Source organism: Lepidochelys kempii, chromosome 17 (genome assembly GCF_965140285.1).
Source record: "Lepidochelys kempii isolate rLepKem1 chromosome 17, rLepKem1.hap1, whole genome shotgun sequence".
Lineage (NCBI taxonomy): Eukaryota > Metazoa > Chordata > Testudines > Cheloniidae > Lepidochelys > Lepidochelys kempii.
The window spans coordinates 8,589,931-8,609,425 of record NC_136396.1 but is presented as its reverse complement, the minus strand read 5'-3'; the positions used below and the strand labels follow the sequence as shown (position 1 = coordinate 8,609,425).

Sequence of the window (19,495 nt, the reverse complement as noted above, 5' to 3'; positions counted from 1 at the left end):
ATGTCCTACATGGAATGAGTAGGTGAGTATCAGCCCATTTCCTACTGCATGAGTGCCCACCTGTACAGCTGGCGCCTTGGTTGGCTGCCTCAGCAGATGGGCCTTGGTGTGAATGGGCTATGGAGACTGTACCACCCTCTCACCCCTTGTGGTGCTTCTCCTGGGTCAAGGAAAGAGGCTACTGCTGTCGTGCTGTCCTGTAGACAAATAACGGACTTCAGGTCTCGGGGATGCTGATCCAACACCTTTCACCACTGGGTTATACTTCTGTTAAATCTACGCATGCCTGTTGCAAAGCCGCAGCGAGTGTTACCCACCCGAACCTACAGAGGGTGTTCCTGGCCCTTGGGGAAGCAAGCCGCATTTTGTTTGGTGATCCCATCATCTGATGAGGAGCTGAACTAACAGAGAACAGGGGGCTGGACAGCCAGAACACATGGTGGAAGGGGACCAGGAGGAAGGGCCTGCTCACCCCAAACCTCATTCAGATACCTTGGGGAGTTAACACACAGATGGAGAAGTATCCGTTGTACAGTACAGGGTTTGAAATGGAGGAGCCTGGCTAAAAAGTGGGGGAGTTCCTCATCCTGTCTCTGGCTTGGGGGAGCTCCCCCATGCTGTTTCTGGTGCAGAGAGAGCTCCCCCATTCCTGTTTCACTCTACATTTAGCCACAGGGATGGTCCAGGCCTGCTAGCTCTTTGCGTTAGGAAAGGGCGACTCAGGGAACAGGTTCCAAACAGCTAGCGTCACAGGCAGGAAGGAATCTGCAAGAAAGGAAGCTCGATTTTTGGTGTGCAGCCCCTGCTATTTGGGGTCACAAACCCACACACACCAAGGCAGTGGGCAAATCAGCTGGAGACTTGCTCTCTAGCAGAAACAAACATTGTCTTACCACACGAGTGTCCTTCAACGTCATCGAGAAGATTAGCTGTGGAAGCCGCTGTCCCCATGCTGCACTCTCTGTTAAGGAAAATGTTCGACAGCCTGGGAAGTAAATTACAGACTCGCAAACAGCCCATCACAATTGACTCGAAGAATTGGGGGTGGTTCCCAGGTATGTTTCCAGTTGCATTCTGCTGCTATCTGGCATGAGATCCGGGTCATAACAGAACAGGGAGGCCATAACAGTGGCACTCAGGTACCAAGGCAACATACTTCGGAGAGTATTAACGCAGCCACCCTAAGGAGAGCAGTCTGGGGATAACAAAGCCCTTTTATCTCTAGGTCTCTATCCACGTGCCAGCTAAAATGAAAATGGAAAAGAAGGGGAAGAAAAGCTGATAGATGAGTCACCAGCATGGTTTCTCTTGCATCATTGGTATTGAGCAGTGTCCTAGGACTCCCATGATAATTATTTAGCACATGTGCTTTTGAAATTAACATGCCACTAGAGAAACTCTCTCCACAAAATACAGTTTCAAGGGGGCTTCAGCAACAAGCGAATCATTTTAGCTTGGCTCAAACCAGAATATCAGCTCCAAACACACCAAGACTTCAGGGGAGTTCAGAGCTGGGTCCAAATGTGCATACACCATGAGCTGTGAATGTCTGCTGTGGCTTGGATTATGAGGGTTGCAAACATGTACCTTTTGGTTACTGACATTGTTTTCTCCCTGAGCTATAGCTCCCTTCCACGTGCACAAATCTTTTCCCTAGTTTCAGGGCTTAAGTGAGATTTAAGTGGTGCATGGACCAGGGATTCTCTACCTTGTCTATACCAAGAAACCTCTTCCCCATGCCAGGATCCTCCCCCCCACCCATCCTGTTAACCTCCCCGCCATTAAAAAAATATGGGACGGTCAGCATGGTTGTGTCCCCCTAACCCTTTCCTTTACCCAAAGGTGGAGAACCCTGGCATAGGCCTCGTTCTAGCCCTTTGCAGCAGAGTTTTATTCCAAGTTGTGGGACCTGGACCCATCCCTGGGAAGCTCAGTGTGACCAAGGGGTGGGAGGACAACGTCATGTGCTGAAAGGATACACCTGGTGCTTCAGTAAGTGTTTTCTTTTTGACTTCTTCATCTTGGTCTTCTCTGAGAAAGCTCTGGCAAGTTCAAACAGCTTCTTACGTGTAGCTGAAAGGAAACAGGCAGGTGAATGGCTTGCTCTTAACCAGCCATCAAAAGTGGATAGCAAACAACAAGTATGACAAGTGCCAAGTTCCCATGCCATCCATTTGGGATGATGGGGCTTTGATTCACCCTCTACATGCTGCAGGGCAGGGGATGACTAAACCAAGATGAATTTGCCTGCTTGAATGCACAATGCCTTACTGCTTAGCCTTAGGAAACCAAGGACCAATAAACCTTTCCAGGCACTGGTACTAGTTTCAGTGATCAGAAAGAATATAATTTGATCCCTGCAGGAAGGATTCAATTGACTACACAAAAGGTCTGACTATTCAGACTTTTTGATTGTGATTTCCATGACATTCTTCATCCATGACTAAGCCAAATTCCCTCTCTCCCCTCACCCCCACACTAAACAAAGCTCAAATAAACTGTGGCCCATGAGTCAGTCAAACTGCGTGAGGTGCCCAATTTATTTTACAACAGGAGAGTAGCCTGTGGCTTGCTGGAAAGAAAGAACAAAAGTGGGAAGAGTTTCTATTAACTCCTCATTCTCTAGCCTCTATTTTATTATTTAAACAGAAGCTAGAAAGGACTTGCTTCTATTCCCAGGAAGCCCAATCCAATCCGTGTCATGGAGTTGTGCCTACAATACATACATTGAAGACAGGCATACACACAGGCTTGCAGCATGAAGGAGCATGCCAGATCTGATGTCAGAGCAGCCAGAGCAATTTAGCCAGTTTCAGCACCTATAAATGGCAAAACCACACTCCATTGCCTGTGTCTACCGGAGGAGACACCTAACTGATCTGCCTGCGAGTGGCAGAGAAAATCCATCCAAGCCACATGTGTCATCTTCTGGGGTGGGGTAGGAAGAAAAGAAAAATGGATTCCACTTGAAGAACAAACTCGTTCAGGGAGCAGTGCTGCTCCCCCCACATCACGGGGACTCTCTTCATGAGTGATGGAACCTAGAGCATGGCCTCCTTTACTGTTTTAACCCACTTGCTTGCTGGAGATCTGGTCTCATCCCCAGCCTAGACAGACGGGGCTAAGTGCTGACAAAGTCCTCAGTGCTGTACATGACGGTCCCTGCCCCAATGAGCTTAGTGCCTGGGGGAGAGAGACATTGAAAGCAGGGCTAGAGAGGAAGCTTTTGGTGGCAGGGACTGTCCCTTTGTTCTGTGTTTGTACAGCACTTAGCACAGTGGGGGGCTGGTCTGTGACGGGGGCTCCCAGGTACTATGGGAAGGCAATTATTATTAATGTGCTGGGACGCTCAGAGGAAGGAACGTCTTGAAGTTTTGCTTTTCTTCTTAATGCCCTTCCTGTTGGCATTGTGGGAGGAATGAGTCCAGAAAAGGCATGTGCTGAGGGGAGGGGAGGGGAGTGGCTCAGGGACTCGGGATGCAGAGGGCATTCCTGGCACAGGGCTGCACTGAAGTGAGCCTGGGAGAAAAAACAGGGGAATGAGCCTAGCATGGCTGGTGTGGTGGTTGGGGGCTTCCTGTGAAGCCTATCAACAACATTGCTGAAGTTATTCAGAATGCAACGCTAGGCACTCACCAGGAGTCAGACACGCATTACTACTGTGGCAGCTTCCTCAAAACCAAGCTCTCTCACAAGTTTGAAACAACTGGCACAGGGGAGGTTGGTCCATCTCTGACCAGGTCTGCACCCAGGCCAGAAGGAAAGCACAGATGGGCGCAGAGTGTGGGTCAGAGGATCCAGAAATCCAGGATTACAGAAGGCAAATGGAAATCAAACCCCAATCTGCTCCAGGCTTTGGAGATGGATGAGTGCAATTTGGATTTCCGTATTTGATACTCCCAGTTCATCCTCGCCAAGCTTAGTGCAGCCTTACACAGCACAACGTATTAAAGCCCCTTCTAATCAAAAGCTCAACTCCCAGCTGAACGTGCCTTGCCCTGTTAGAGTCACGGGGTGGCTTGACAAACATGAATAACTTCTGAGGCTTGGAGGGGAGGTAAGAATCCCGTATCTTCACAGATCTGTGCATACCCGGGTACTGGCTTGCACATGCGCGCACACGCACACACGCATGCAGAGTGCTTTAGCAGAAAAATGCCTTAGCACTAGATTCAGTGCTAAAGAATCCTTACTGCTTCACCTCCTCCGCCTGCCCACCTACTGCCACGCAGCCTTCCCTCTGCCAATACAGAACGTAGAGACAAACTCACATTTTCCCATGTGTTTCAATTTGTCCCTGAATAAGGCATCTTCAGACACAGCACTGCTGGCCTCGCTGGTTACAGGGGCTACATCACCTGAAATGCAAAAATCTGGTCACTAGGGGTTTGTAGGGGTGGAGCAGGGTGTGCAGAGAATCTAAGCCGAACCATCACACTGACCCAATTCCAGTTCCAGTGAAACAGCAGCCCTGCCACAAAGCAGCTGGCAAGCATCTCTGTCCTGAGCTGAATAAGACAGAGTAAGAAAAGAGCACACATAAAAGATGGAGACCAGGGAGAAATTACCAGCATTTCCTAGTGCACAAAGAGATAGTCTGTTCTGTCTCAATGAGACAAGCCAGGTGGGATGCAGACAGGGCTGGATTCTGGCGGAGGGGGGAGATGGGATGGGAGACAGGATGGAGGTCAGCAGATACAGTACTACCTAGGCCTCTTGGGATGGAAGTGACCCTCCACATTCAGCTGCTTCCAGTACAGCCCTTCCTTTAAAAGGGTTACAGATAAGAGATTACAGCTGTGGCTCTGTTGATTTCAACAGAGCTATGGGTGATTTCTGCCTGCCTGTGGCCTTGAATCTTCAGTGCTCTACAACTTTGCTACCTGTGCAGAATTAATGCAGAGCAGCTGTAGGTGCTACCACTCTGACCTGGCAGCTTTCACTCCTGTGCACAATGGATGCAAAATGACTACACAAGGTGCAAGGCCCTGCAGAATCAGGCCCCATCCATCAATGTCTGTTCATACAAAAAAAAATTGCCCTTTGCTGAACAAAAAGCCTCTTGCTTCTTTGAGAGAAAGTGACCCCAAGTCACCCAATCTGCTAATTTTATTTCTCAGTTGGTTATTAGATCATGCTCCAAGCCCATTTGCATTACCATGATGATACAGACAGTTAATTAAGAATGGAGAAAGTTTAGAAGTCTCAGCTGTACTAGTGCAGGCAGCTGATCTGGGTGAGTCACAGCTCCTTGTTAATCATATCCTTGTGCTTCTCGCCCTCTTTATCAAATCTGGGCACAATTGAAATTCCGTAACCTTAGCCAAAATCATCACGTCAAGCCTCAATGAATAGCTCCATTTGCCGTGTCCTGCTCTGTAGTTCAACATGAAGATACTGACAGACACCAACGCTGTCTGTCCTTTGGGGCAGCTGCTATGCAGTCCCTAAGGTTAATCAAGATTACTCAGATAGTTGGTATGCCTGCAAGGCATGATCCCTGGCTCCTGGGCTAGACAAGGGTATGTTTTGTTATACTTGGGAACTAGAGCATAGTTCTCTTCATTCTACCTCCACTCCCAAGCAAAATCTACATAGCCATGCATGGCAAGAGAGAAAAGGACCAGGATGGGGAATGAGGAGGACTCTTTTAGCCTTGGGCCAATGTAGAAGCAATAATGGTTTCCAAGTTTCATTTGATCAAAGCTCAAAGCATGTGCTAGACTCTAGCACTAAGGCAGAGAGAGAGTGGAGCCGAAAACTGCATCTTACTGTCTCCTTATTGCAACCTGACTGGAATCGAAGCTTTCTGAATGCTGAGGGATTGAGACAAGGCAGGCGCTATTAATACAGTATCATGTAGGCAGGGGGAAGTAGCAAATAGGCTAGCAAAGGTGTGCCACCCTTTTCTGGGTCATTTTGCCCATTCCCAGCAGCTCCAGCAACTGAGAGAAAACAGAGAAATTATCTGCTGCAGGATAGGAAACTTAAGGGGGAGATTTTCCAAGCAAAGACACGAATTAGGGCCTCAACTCCCACTGGCTGTCCCAACTGCCCTTTGTTCCTCTAAAAATCTCCCCTATAACTTCTGCTCACATCACACTATTTTTACAGTCATCAGAAGTCTCCCACAATGTCCCTGACGATACCCCCCCCCAGGGGGAGAATCCCTTTCCAGCCCCAAACCTAAGGAGTTTTGGAAAGGAGAAAGGGATTGATGTCAATTGCCACCAAAAGGAAGGTTTTCACCCTCTGCCATTCATGTCACAAGATATGTCTCCACTGCAAAAAAGGTGTGTTCTTCACTCTGGTTAAAACAGCAGTAAAGATACGGCAACTCAGCTTTTAACTTGGGTTAGCAGCTCGACTTAAAACTGATAAAGCAGCCTGGGGCTGAACTCGAGCTGCTACCCAAACTGGCACATCTTTACTGCTATTTTAACCCAAGCTGGCTAATTTGGGTTAGAACACACTTTTTTTTTCTTTTTTTTTTTTAAAGCGAAGACCTACCTGCAGTGTGGCCCTCTGCAGACAACGCAATGGCAGAAGCGTTAAAAATACGAGAGCAGCTGCCAGGAGATCTCTGTGATCATATGCTCACACACGGCTTGTAAATTACCTGGTTGTACAGAAGAAAAGCTGAATTCATTACTGACAGCAACACTGGTCGACTTGGATTTTTTTGACTCATACTTCAGTCGATCTGAAGAACAAAAAACATTCAATTAGCCCTGGGACCCTGAATCATTTATTCCATTCTTCTTGACCTAACCAGGCATTACATTGCACTCACTGCCAAGGGTGTTTTACAGCTTCAGTGTAACAAGGTATGGAATGAGGAAGGGAGTCTGGGGCAGGAGCAGGGGGAATTTTTTTTCTTCATCTTAAATTTGTTTTTATGGTTTATGAAAGGGGCAGAACTGACAGCCCAGAAGGCTGAAGTCCTAGTCTCTGTTTGTCAGAGGGTGCAGCTGGATGGCAGGAGAGAGATCACTAGATCATTACCTTTAGGTTCACTCCCTCTGGGGCACCTGGCATTGTCCACTGTCGGTAGACAGGATACTGGGTTGGATGGACCTTTGGTCTGACCCAGTATGGCCATTCTTATGTTCTTAAGTCCTCCATCCAGAGGGTAGGTACAGCCTGGAAGGCAGTAGAGCCAGCTTCCCCACACTGCTCTGCCAATGTGCCTCATCCCGACAGGGACCATGCTGTAGGGCTGGCTAACTGGGAGCTGGGATTGAGATCCACCAATAGCATTGTTAAAAACAGGAAGTCATTTGGGCTGGCTGGGCTCAGCTGAACCCAAATGACTGAGCAAGCATCTGCTTCACCCAGAGGCTGGGTTTTTGAATGGAAAAGAAATAGCACAAAAATGTGACCATGCTAATATAATTAACTGAAGGCAAAAAATGCTCAGACTTAGGTGTCTAAACGGCAGACATCTAAATCCACATGTAAGCACCCAAATAAGAGCATCTTGAGTGTCAGAAATGCCGAGTACCCCTGACTGCATCTGAGGTCAATAGGAACTTGCAGGTGATCAGCACTCTGGAAAATCAGGCCCAAAGTATAGTGTGAGCTGAAATTAATTGCCAAATGTTGTGACTGGACTTAATGATGTATGATTTGTGAGAGCATTTTCAGAAATTTGGTATGTCACCAGCATGATGAAATACACTTAAAGAAATTGGCTGGTATGGTTTTACTTTCAGAAGCTGACAACTCTTGTCAGGAAAGATTTAAAAACAAATGGGTAATAATCCTCTTGTCTGTTAATTGAACGCATCTCTGATGGCGTCAGAAGAAGATATTCATGCTTCTGAAAATATGGATTCAAAGACAAATCACAACCCCAGATCATCACATCTTCTAATGCTGGGTGTGTTAAATCTGACCCTGGATCTTGAGTTTGCAGATAGGCACCAATCTTTATAGTGAGGCTGAATACAGACCCTGGGGCTGAAGGCCCTTTCCTGATCTAAAACTAGGGGGCATTTGAGATCTGGATCCCAAATGTGCAGCTTTGTTTTGAAACAGTGCAGCTAAGCTAGAATGGCAGCCTCAATGCTGCCTGCTCCAAGTTTGCAGTCCTAGCCTGGTTTGCTTTGTCCTGGGTTCCATCTGTCAGCAAAGTGAGCAAACACAGTCTGAAGTGAGGTCTGCTGTTCTGTGGAGGAGTGGGATCCCAGCTGGCAATAAGTGATAGCATAAGAACCCTAGGCAAGTGCTTTCCAAACAGTCTTTTTGCTGCGCTGGATAGCACATGCTCTCTCCACTGTTTCCCTCTGCCTCAGAGGAAAAGTGAGGCTACACAATGCTTGAGGAATCGAGAGAGGAAGAGAACTGTGCTCCCAACACTGCCGCAGGCTCCGAATGCTAGCGCTCTGCACATGTAAAGCCTCAAGCCAATTGGTGGTAGCTCTGTGCCTCCACATCCCAACCCCAAGAGTATAAGTTCAGACCCCTTCAAAACCAACATACAAGGCAGTCAAGCAACAAGTGAAATCCCATTTCCTTTACAACTGTTCCCTCTGACAGGATCAGACAGTTGGAGCACAGTGGGTATGAAAATCTTTGAGAGGTGCAAAACCCAGTGGGCTGTAGTCTCACTTGAAGAGCACTGCTCCAGAAAGGTATTTCAAAGGCTGGGTGGAGCTGTTGGACAGTGTGTGTGCACGCGCACACACAGCTACTTTGTGCAGAAAGCTGTGTTACTGCAATATTCAGTTCAACTGTAAAAAGTCAGGCAAGGCAAAGCCTGAGGTACCAGCAGCCAAGTTAACTCAGTATGTGCACCTCTCTCGACTTACATTATATACACTGACCATATATCCACTATATATGTATTCAGTCACTAGTATAAGGCACCAATTGAAACAGTGGCCATCCAACACATAAGGCTAGTGTAACACTGAGGAACAATCCCAGATATTCATAGAAAGATGGAAATGTTTCCCTGTTGAACTGCTTTTTGAAAACAGAGAAGGCTGTCTGTCCAGAGCTGCTCAGAGGTTCAGAACACTGGAGCAGGCCTGGGGAAGATGGATTCAAGGGGGAGCTGTAGGCGAGGCAATCTAAGATGCACAATGAATGAAATGTATCACATGGCCCTTAATCACCATCTAGGTCCTACACTGTGTGTTGTATTTTGTGGTTTCTATTTGTTCACTTAAGCTTCACGCACCACCCATGTTTTAGCAACAGAGATTAGAGAAGCAGGCTGGAAAATAATAGTCTTACCATGGCAAAGGAGAGAAAATGAAAATCGTAAGTGAGCAGCTGATTTTCTGGCTGTGATGGACAGGAGGCTGAGCATTTAAATTAAGGCATTAGGATGAGCTTTCCCAAACCAAGAGTGAGACGTGTGAGTGATAAATACCATGACTGGTGAGATGAGCCAGACGGGAATATATTAATTAGCCTGTGTGTTCAGAATTAAAGTGACAGAGCAGAGAGAAAGTGGCTAGCTCATCATTCAAGAGACCTCAAGTTACCAAAACCACTGAACTTCTCCCTGTAGTGTCATCAGAAAAGCTGCTGAGAACAACTAGCAAGAGACACTAGATAGAATGTGATGAGAAGCTCTAGGAAACCCAGCAGTATTTTACAGTGACAGAGGTTACAATGACAGGTTTCAGAGTAACAGCCGTGTTAGTCTGTATTCGCAAAAAGAAAAGGAGTACTTGTGGCACCTTAGAGACTAACCAATTTATTAGAGCATAAGCTTTCGTGAGCTACAGCTCACTTCATCAGATGCATATCGTGGAAACTGCAGAGGTTACAATGCTAAAAGACTGAGGTGATCATACACCAAACCCAAGAAGAATTATCCTTTTTGTAGGCAGAGAGGGTTAAAAGGGAAATAATCGAAACAGCAATATCTGGGGGGGCGGGGGACGACAAGGATGTAATGATAAAGCCCAATCTTTGGAGACCGATCACAGCTGATGGAGTGTTTTGTCTAGGTCTTTCAGAAGAGGTGGGAGGAGGGGTCAGAGGATAATGGATGAAATTCGTGGTCTCACTGAAGTCAAGGGGAGTTTTGCCAGGATTTCACCCAATGCTTCTATAGGTCTGATGGTCATGAAAGGAGTATTAGCTGGTGGGGAAGATGGAAGGACTTTGCAGAGTTAGGAGAGCCATGAGGAAGACTATCAAGCCAGGCTAGAAGGAACAGAAAGCACCCCTGCCATCAGCTCCCAATGGATCCAAGTCTCCATAGCACTGCACCCTCAGCTTATTTACACCAATGCAGCGTAAGTGCAACGTGGTGAAAAACGTTGCCATTGTGGTGTAGTTGCATTTTGCACTCATTTTGTATTTGTGTAAATGATGACACTCAGTGTAGGGCAATGGAGAACGAGGCCCAAGGGCTGGAAGTTGCAGCAAAGGAGGAATTCAAGCATATGAAAAGCATACACAGAAGTCTCTGAAATGGCTTATCACCTCTCTCAAGGGCCAGGAGAAAATCCCGGTTCCTCTGGAGCTCCTTCATGAACTCTTCATTTTGTAAGAAGAGCGCAATTCGCTCATCTTCCAGGTACTGTTTCCACTTCCTCTCTTGGTCCAACGAGCCCTGGGATCTCTGGCTGCCCTCGCCCGGCACAGTCTGATGGCAACTTTGTGAACTCTGGACAAGAGCATGACATAAAGGAAGAGTCAATGAAGGCCCTGAGAAGCTCATTACAGTAACCAGGTAGCATGTGTGACTGTAAGACGGGATTCAACAAAGCACTTAAGCATGTGTTTAAGTCCCAGTGGCTTCAATGACACTGAAGCATAAGTGCTTTGCTGAATCAAGGTTTTAGCTCTTGTGAAAGGTGCTGGAATATCCACATTGAAAATTAAAGGTCCCTATCTATCAACAGAATCAGCACAGTTTAGACAACAGCAGGCTGTACTCCCATCCTCTCTATACTTCAGCCTTACCAAAGGGCTTCAATCCTGATCTTGGTTAAAGTGAAAATCTCTACTGGGAAAGGCAACTGTGACAAGGGCACTCTCTTCCCCAGCATATTTGCTCCCGAGCAAAATCAGCAGCAGATATGCTGACTATATGGTGCATACATTTTTCCTTGGCATTTCTCAGCCAGCCCAGAAGAGCCAACTCAGCTGTGGGATAGTGAGCGAGAGTCTCTTCCTCCTTGAGCATCATCACTGGAACTTAGTAAACACTTCTAATCAATTACACATGTACAAACTTACTGAAAGCAATCAGGCTACACAATGGGAGTCAATGAGGGGATAGTTTGGCCTGGCTTTATTGCTAGTGATGTGTGAAAAGGAAAGTACCCAGCTTGGTTCTCAGGCTGAGTCTGCAGGGCTGGCTAGTCAGGAGAAAAAGTTTGTGGTTTGTCTTTTTAACTTGGAATCTGAGAACATCTAATCTGGAAATCAGAAAGTCACAATAAACGTGGAATCCCATTAAACCACTTTTATAGTCAGAGCCTCACTTTAAATACAAGTATTAGAGTTCTTCTGATAGCTAAATCAATATCAAACCAGGGCTGAACCTGGCTTTGACATGGGGAGAAGTGCAGAGCCTCTCGCGGATGGAAGCCGAAGTGGCACAGCTTTTATTTTTCCCATCTAGCAGCTGAAAATGCAATTTACCATCGGACAAATTCCACTATCTGAGACAAACCCTAACAGCTTTTAGCTCTCATTTTCCTGCTTGTGCATGTATCTGTGCATGCAAAAGGGGAAGGAGGAGAAACATTCCATCCAGTAGCAATCTCACCTGGCCTACCATATTTATCTGATTTGTAGCAGAGGGCCATAAAAATCAATAGCCTACAATTCCTAAGGAAGGAAAAAGGCACCAGGACTTCTCTTCCCCCAGAGCCCAGTGAACAGGCAGCTTCCTATTCCCAGAAAGGTAATATAGCCTGAAAAGATGAAGCTCCAGAGCAATAATTTATGAAACTGTGGTAGATGTGCCTTCGGAGCCAAAAGGGAAGGGAAGAATCTAGCTGTCTACTTATAATTTAGCCCCCTTCATTGCATTTTCTGTCTCGCCTCTCCTAGCCTATAGGAGAGACAGCTTAATGTATGGATTTGTTTGCTTGTTTATATACATGTGAGTTGGGTGGGCAGAGAAAATACTGTGGGAAAGCTAAGTGGAAGAAATAAGCTTTGCATTTAGGTGTGCGAGTAGTTAGCTCAGTGGTCATTCTTGCTTCTTGCAGGAGACAGCTTCCTATTGCAGCTCTGGCAAGATGCATAAATTGATACACTGTGAGATGCCTAGCTATAGAGTTTTAGGACCATGCTAAAGTATGAAGTATTGATGCTGAAGTCCAAAGGCAGTTCACAAACCCTAATTTATATGGCACCAGTGAAATGAAGCTTATCTCTGGGGTGGGAGGGCAGCAGCCAGCCAGTCTGCAACATATTGTATAATAGAAGGGGACAAGGGAAATTTTGGCCAGGGACACCCAGTCAAACGCCTACTCCTATGAAAATTGCCATGATGCATCTTGGAAGCCAGAGGGTCTTAAAACACCACACCTGCTGCAAAGTTAAGGGTGTAAACCCTATAGGAGAAGGGTGATAGCTGAAATTTAAGTTCCACTGTGATATTTCTACAGGTTTGTAGAGTACTTGATTTTGGCGCATCTTAAATTTTGGGATGAATTTAACCTCACAGCATCACTAGGTTTTCACTGGAAATGCCCCTTCATGGTAATTTATGCAGTGCTCAGTGGATCTACTTCAGAAAGATGAAGGACAGAACCAGCCCTGCTAGGATTTGAACTTGTCACCCTAAGAAGTCTAGGTGCTATATAGTTGAACACATTCTCCTCCCACCTGCACACTGTCCATCTGCTGGGGTAGGATGCGAAGGAAATCATCAGGAAGGTTGCCTAATAATGGTGGATTCCAGTTCCTGTACCGTCTGTGCACCTGAGGGCCACTGGAATTGGGTACATCAATCCTGTAGGCCAGGGAAAAAAGACACCGAGATGAGAAAGCAATCATTTCAGCATTCTGGCTCACTCTGCAAACTCTCAGAACCCAGCTCCTCAAGATGTGAGTGCCCTCAATTCCCAGTGACTTGATAGGAACTGAGGGCCAACCTCAAGCATTCAAAAAATCACATCAGCCATCATCCCCTTCCCCCAAAAGATCACAAGCTTGGCTTTAAAATAATTTTAAACTAACTAGTTTGGAGTTCTTTTTATTTGCCATTGAGTTTTTGAGCCTTTCGGTGTTACCACTTTTTCAGGCTTTCCTCTGCTGGACATTCACACTTTGTTTTGTTTCAGAGTAGCAGCCATGTTAGTCTGTATTCGCAAAAAGAAAAGGAGGACTTGTGGCACCTTAGAGACTAACAAATTTCTTTGAGCATAAGCTTTCGTGAGCTACAGCTCACTTCATCGGATGCATTCAGTGGAAGATACAATGGGGAGATTTATATACATAGAGAACATGAAACAATGGGTGTTACCATACATACTGTAAGGAGAGTGATCACTTAAGATGAGCTGTTACCAGCAGGAGAGCGGGGGGGGGGAGGAGACGAGGATGAGGGACAATGAGGGGGGCCCTTTTGTAGTTAAGGTGGGCCATTTCCAGCAGTTGACAAGAACGTCTGAGGAACAGTGGGGAGGGGGGCGAGTGGGGGAGGCATAAACATGGGGAAATAGTTTTACTTTGTGTACTGACCCATCCACTCCCAGTCTCTATTCAAGCCTAAGTTAATTGTATCCAGTTTGCAAATTAATTCCAATTCAGCAGTCTCTCATTGGAGTCTGTTTTTGAAGTTTTTTTGTTGAAGAATTGCAACTTTTAGGTCTGTAATCGAGTGACCAAAGAGATTGAAGTGTTCTCCGACTGGTTTCTGAATGTTATAATTCTTGACGTCTGATTTGTGTCCATTTATTCTTTTACGTAGAGACTGTCCAGTTGGACCAATGTACATGGCAGAGGTGCATTGCTGGCACATGATGGCATATATCACATTGGTAGATGTGCAGGTGAACGAGCCTCTGATAGTGTGGCTGATGTGATTAGGCCCTATGATGGTGTCCCCTGAACAGATATGTGGACACAGTTGGCAACAGGCTTTGTTGCAAGGATAGGTTTCTGGGTTAGTGGTTCTGTTGTGTGGTTGCTGGTGAGTATTTGTTTCAGGTTTTGTTACTCAAGATTCTCAGATAATGACACCAGGAACTGGGGTCTTAAGAAAATCATCAAATATTGTGAGAGTTAGCAACACTGTGAGAGTTATGCCTTAACTATGTAAATCACACCCACCCAACCCCACAAAGTACAGCACTGCATAATTGCCCATGAGCGTTCCTCTGCAGAGGGGAGGAAGAGAAGAGAAGGGAGGTGTTTTCTTCCTTCAAACCCTCAAGCATAGGGCCAGAGCTGAGGCAGGATACCAGACTTGATAAGCCAAGTGACGTGACTGGATGTGGCAACCTGTAAGGGTAACGTGAAGTGAAGTTTTGTACATTTCAGTCCAGTTGAAAGAGGATGGAGTAACTGTTGACGGTTAGATTCCGCCAGAGGGTGAAGTTCAAGAACCAAATGGAAGTGACCCCTGCAGTGTTGTAATGGCCACTACAGAGCAGAAGGCACATCACTAACCAAGAAGTCCTTTGACCTGCTCTGTGCTAACCCTACCACCAGATTGCTTTGTAAGACTGGAAGTTGCAGCAGACTCTTTTGCATGTCAAATCTGTCTGCTTCAGCAATGGGTGAACACCAGAGGCTTCAAATGGAACCTATGAATGTGAATCAACAGCACCCTAGGCATCACTATCAGCGCTGTACGCGGATGGCAGGCAGTCTATGTACATGGATAGCCTGTATCCTCAGCCCTTTATCATATTCTGGGTCCACAGGCCATGCCTTGCTCACCACTTCTTCTATCTTCCCCTATAACCACACTCAGATAATGGGACAGGGGATCTTCCTACTCAGCCATTTCTTGCCTATCAGTCTGTTAACACTTTCATTTGCAATTTCATTTGGTCAATTCTTTCTGGAGTTCTGATGGGGCTGTTTGCCAGAGCATTCCCCAGAATCACAGAACGCAGACACAGAAGAGACCCATTAGGTCACCACGGCCAGGACTGTCCCTCATTGTATCTTTCCTAATGATTTATCTTGTTTAGTTTTAAACACCCTGAGCACTGGACCCCATTTCCTTGGGGGAGGCTATTCCACAGACTAATTGAACCCACTGCTAGAGTGGGGCTGCCTGCATTTCTGGGAGTTTGAAATTGGCTTCTGCTCAGTGGTTTGAGCATTGGCCTGCTAAACCCAGGGTTGTGAGTTCAATCTTTGAGGGGGCCATTTAGGGATCGGGGCAAAAATTGGGGATTGGTCCTGCTTTGAGCGGGGGGTTGGACTAGATGACCTCCTGAGGTCCCTTCCAACCCTGATATTCTATGATTCTATGATTTTGCATTTTCTGGGGGAGGGGGTTTCTTCTGGGATCTTCATCTCCCCCGCTCCCTCCAAATCTCCCCATATGTGGGACAGGCTTTGCCTCTGTGTCAAGGATTTCCCCAATTAACACCCTTTCAGGAGAAGTTATTATTTATCTGTCAAAGTCAGCATACAAGGTGCTTTACACAAAGCAAGATGCACTGCTCAAAGAACTGAATCCTTGTCCTGAAGAGCTAACAACCCACAGGCACCAAGAGGCAGGCAGAACGCTGAGAACAAACACAGAGCGGAGTCTGGATGCTCTTAGTTATCAGGTTTCCAGGAGGTGTTTGAAGCTGGAGGGGCAGCGGGGGCCTGGTGTACGTTAATTGAGAGGAGTACATGGAAGCTTGAAAGAAGGCACAAAGCTGGCAGGGGACAGAAGAGATGAGGAGGGAGGTGGGGAGCTCCATTCTTGCAGATTTTGTGCTGACGGGGAGAGAATGTATTGCTTTCTCTAAGAGCTTAGGAGCTGTGGATTTTATTTTCAGGGCTTGCAGCGAAGCATAAAAGTCAGCGGAGGTGGCAGGAGGCGATGATGACTGCGTGTGAATGTTAATGTCTTCATTACCACTTACACACAGTGAAGGAAACAAATAAAAGCCTCTTGCCAGGCAACTCCCACTTTGGAACTTCCCTTTCAAACTGTGACTGTACCCATCCTGCAGAGGCACTGCAGGGACAGCAGGAGTCAGCCAAAGAATCATATGGTGTTTGGGTTTGATTAAAGGATCAGGAAGAGCACATTTCTCCCTCCACCCCCAGGACAATTCTACATCAGTGAATTGCATCACTTGACCCTCCACAGCCACACTCTCTAGAGGAGCCTGCTTCTCTTAAGCCAGCCTCCTTAGCAGCTGCAGATCTTATGGAACCGGCAGAGAAGTGGCCAAACCAACTACAGATCCCAGTACACAATGCTGGGTCAAAAACAGAGTGCCCCATGCCGCCTTCACAGTGAAAGATGAGCGTAGCTGGATAAATCCATTTTGTAAAAACCTGGCGCAGCCCTCAGGCTCTCTGCCAATTGTCAAGGCTGCCCTCAGGTCAGTAATGTGTTGGCACCTCTCCGCAGAACGTCAGGAGGACAGCCACTGGTATCCCCAAAAGGCTACTTCAGGGATACAGTATATAGCAAACAGTTGTGAGGTTGCACTGATAAGCTATCTGATTATATATATATACACACACACACACACATCAATATTATGCCTTATGGGGGAAAATAAGCTTTTATCGCCTAGATGCACTGAAGAGCCTGTTAGTATATCACAGAATAATGGAAACTAGAGACAGAAAAAGACACCAACAAATGTAATATATATTTAAGTGCCTTCACAGGGAGAAATACCAGCTACAAAAGGGCTTTTTCATCTGGATCAGAAAGGCAGAACACGAAATCATAGCTGAAGTGGAAGCCAGACAAATTTCAGTTAGAAAACAGGCCACTTTTAGCAGTACGATTGAACAAACTACCAAGGGAAGTGGTGGATTGAGTCTTCAGATCAAGACTGGATGCCTTTTGGAAGATAGACTTTAACCAAGCAAAGTTACTGGGCTCAATGCAGGGGTAACTGAAGTTTTATGGCCTGTGATATTCAGATGATTTAACGGTCCCTTCTGGCCTTACGCTCTATGAAAACATCAAATCCCGGGCCAACTGGAACTCCCCAATCGTCACAGTGATACACATCCCATAGCCACTCAGAACATCACCGCAACAAAAGGAATAAAATTTGGATCCTCTTGCTCCAGAAGTCCAGGCCTCTTCCAGCCAAGCTAAAGTAGAATCTCAATGAGCTCTCAGCAGTACAGGGCTCATTACACCATTTAGCACTTTTGATTCCACCACATCTACTAGGTCAGTGGACAACTATTACAACTTGGACATACCTACTGGCCAGTTCATTTTAAGCTCGTCTAATCCACAGTACAATTTAGCGATTGCTCCTCCTCCTCTCATATGCATATGACAGAGCTCAATGTCCAGGTTCATAAGCAAAGCATAGCCTCTGTATCACAGGAGGCGAGGGGTAAACCACCCTCCAGATGTTGGGTTGGCCACACTTCCACCACATGAGTTACTGTCTGCAACACTGCTCCCCAGTCGCAGCACATGGAGGAAATCCATGCCTGTATATGGTTGCGGCTACTCTGGATGAGCCAGAGCGTACCCTGTTGAGGCTGGTCCACGATCTACGATTAAGTGGACAAAGAGGCAGGTGCAGCGATGGACTCCTGAATTTACTCAGTGTGTTAGACTCTCTCTTCCACCAATGCTTCCACTCTGTAAGAACCTAGTTTTCAGCTGCCTGGTGGTACTGACCATCCACGCATGGTACTCCTCTAGAGCAGTGGGTGAGCTGCTTTAGCAAAAGAGTGTCAAGACATCAGCCACTGTCTCACACACCATCTGCAGGAGTGGGATTCCTCCCCTGAATGTAAGCAGATCTTGGAGTTGGCGCTGCAAGTTGTTTCCTGTTTGAAAATGGGGCACCAGTCAACCAGAAACGTAATAGGTTGATTTTCACCTCTCAGAGCTCTCCAAGCAGACTTGACGGTCATGGCATCTTGTCAAAGGTCTGCCAGAATGTGCACTAACACAGACTGGAGTATAATTCAAACAGCCACTAATAATACAAGTGGCCAAATTCAGCTCTGTGTCGACAGCCTAAGCGCGGCAGCTTCACCCCAGACCATAGAGCAGTTTTCAGTTAGAGCAAACACCAGGGACAGATGTATGAAGGACCAAAGGGTTGGCTCCACAGGAGGTTCCCAATAGTTTTCACACCAAGGTGGTACAGGAAGAGATCTTAATTTTCAGGTGTTCCCAGGGAGCGTGGCATGTCAGGTTATGGTCGAGTTTTACTTCTGAGTACGTGACAACTGATTGCTAGGACACACTGAACAATGAACGAAGTCTGGCTTTAGTGCCCGAGGAATGCAGTGAGCTATCTACATTTAAGGACATATGTGCTATTTCTATAGCCACCATCTCTGTTACTCTACATTTTCTGACTATAAAATCTCTTTGTTTTCAATGATGAAAAGCAATAGGCTTAATGAGAGAAACCACCTGCTGTTGTTTAGATGAAACAACAGCTCACCTCTTTTAGCTAATTTTTGACATTCCATTCAGCCCATGAGTTATTTTCTGGGCCTTTCAGCTGTTGAGTTTCTAGAGCCTTGCAGACATTTTCACCCAGCTGTGATCTTCATTCATCCCCTCTGGCTTTATCTCACCCAATCCTAATTAACTCTCACCAGCCAACTCCACAAGAGGCCAGCCAAAACGCAGCGAAGCACCATTTGTGCAGCCTCGGAATGTGTCTGGCGCATCTGCCTTTCAAAAACACTCAACCTCTGGCCAAAGCAACATGGTGAAATAGAACATATGACAGACAGCAGCGAGGACAGTGTATTGAATGGTGTGCAAGCCCATCTAATTAGCAACACGGGAGAAAGGATAGCTCTTTTCCATTCATGCTAAGTTTTCTAGGGGGTAGGCTGCAGGACAGTCTTTCACCCCTTCTGGTGGAACATTCCATCAAAACCTACTGTGACTATAGGAAGGGTGAAAAATTTTGTGCTGCAATTGCACTAAAAACTTTGCTCATCCGGATTTTGATTTTGCGTCTCGTGCGGTTTAGATCCAAACCCATCCTGCTCCTCCTACAAAGATCAGACTCAAATATAAATGGTTCCAATTTTTGCTCTCCTGTCGTAAACACCCCCACTGAGGCAGCAAGGTTCCTGGAGCTGTCAGAAGCCCCATCATTAGTGCTTCGCGCTTCTCTTAGCTACCAGTGCCTCCTCCACAAGGCAGCGTACACAACATCATCACTAGCCCCAAAAGAAAGCAGCCTGGTGTTTCTGTTACCTACTAGCTTGCTTCATTTTTATGAACTGGCATTCCTGTGGGTTTGATTCACTACCATTTCAAGTTCAGCAATGCTCCAGCCTATGTGGTCCGGCCCTCTCAACTATCCCTATATCAGCAAGCCAGCATGCACAGCCTGGCATTCCCAAGCACACTTGGATATGGGTG

The 19,495-nt window shown here is 46.4% G+C and overlaps 1 protein-coding gene across 6 annotated transcripts in view; it reads right to left on the bottom strand.

Annotated features, from left to right (window-relative positions):
• Positions 1-19,495, bottom strand: part of CUEDC1 (CUE domain containing 1) — a 136,392-nt gene that overhangs the window by 17,718 nt on the left and 99,179 nt on the right. For 4 of the 6 annotated variants that reach the window (XM_073315108.2, XM_073315107.2, XM_073315110.1 and 1 more), the window contains 7 exons: positions 12,814-12,940; positions 10,450-10,633; positions 6,620-6,703; positions 4,272-4,358; positions 1,980-2,073; positions 894-952; positions 493-765 (listed from right to left, as the gene is read on the bottom strand). In XM_073315108.2, coding sequence (XP_073171209.1) covers positions 692-765; positions 894-952; positions 1,980-2,073; positions 4,272-4,358; positions 6,620-6,703; positions 10,450-10,633; positions 12,814-12,940 — 709 coding nt within the window. In that variant the 3' untranslated portion in view covers positions 493-691. Of the gene's footprint in view, positions 1-492; positions 766-893; positions 953-1,979; positions 2,074-4,271; positions 4,359-6,619; positions 6,704-10,449; positions 10,634-12,813; positions 12,941-19,495 lie in introns of those variants that run through there. The other 2 variants (XM_073315112.1, XM_073315111.1) reach the window with 1 other exon arrangement.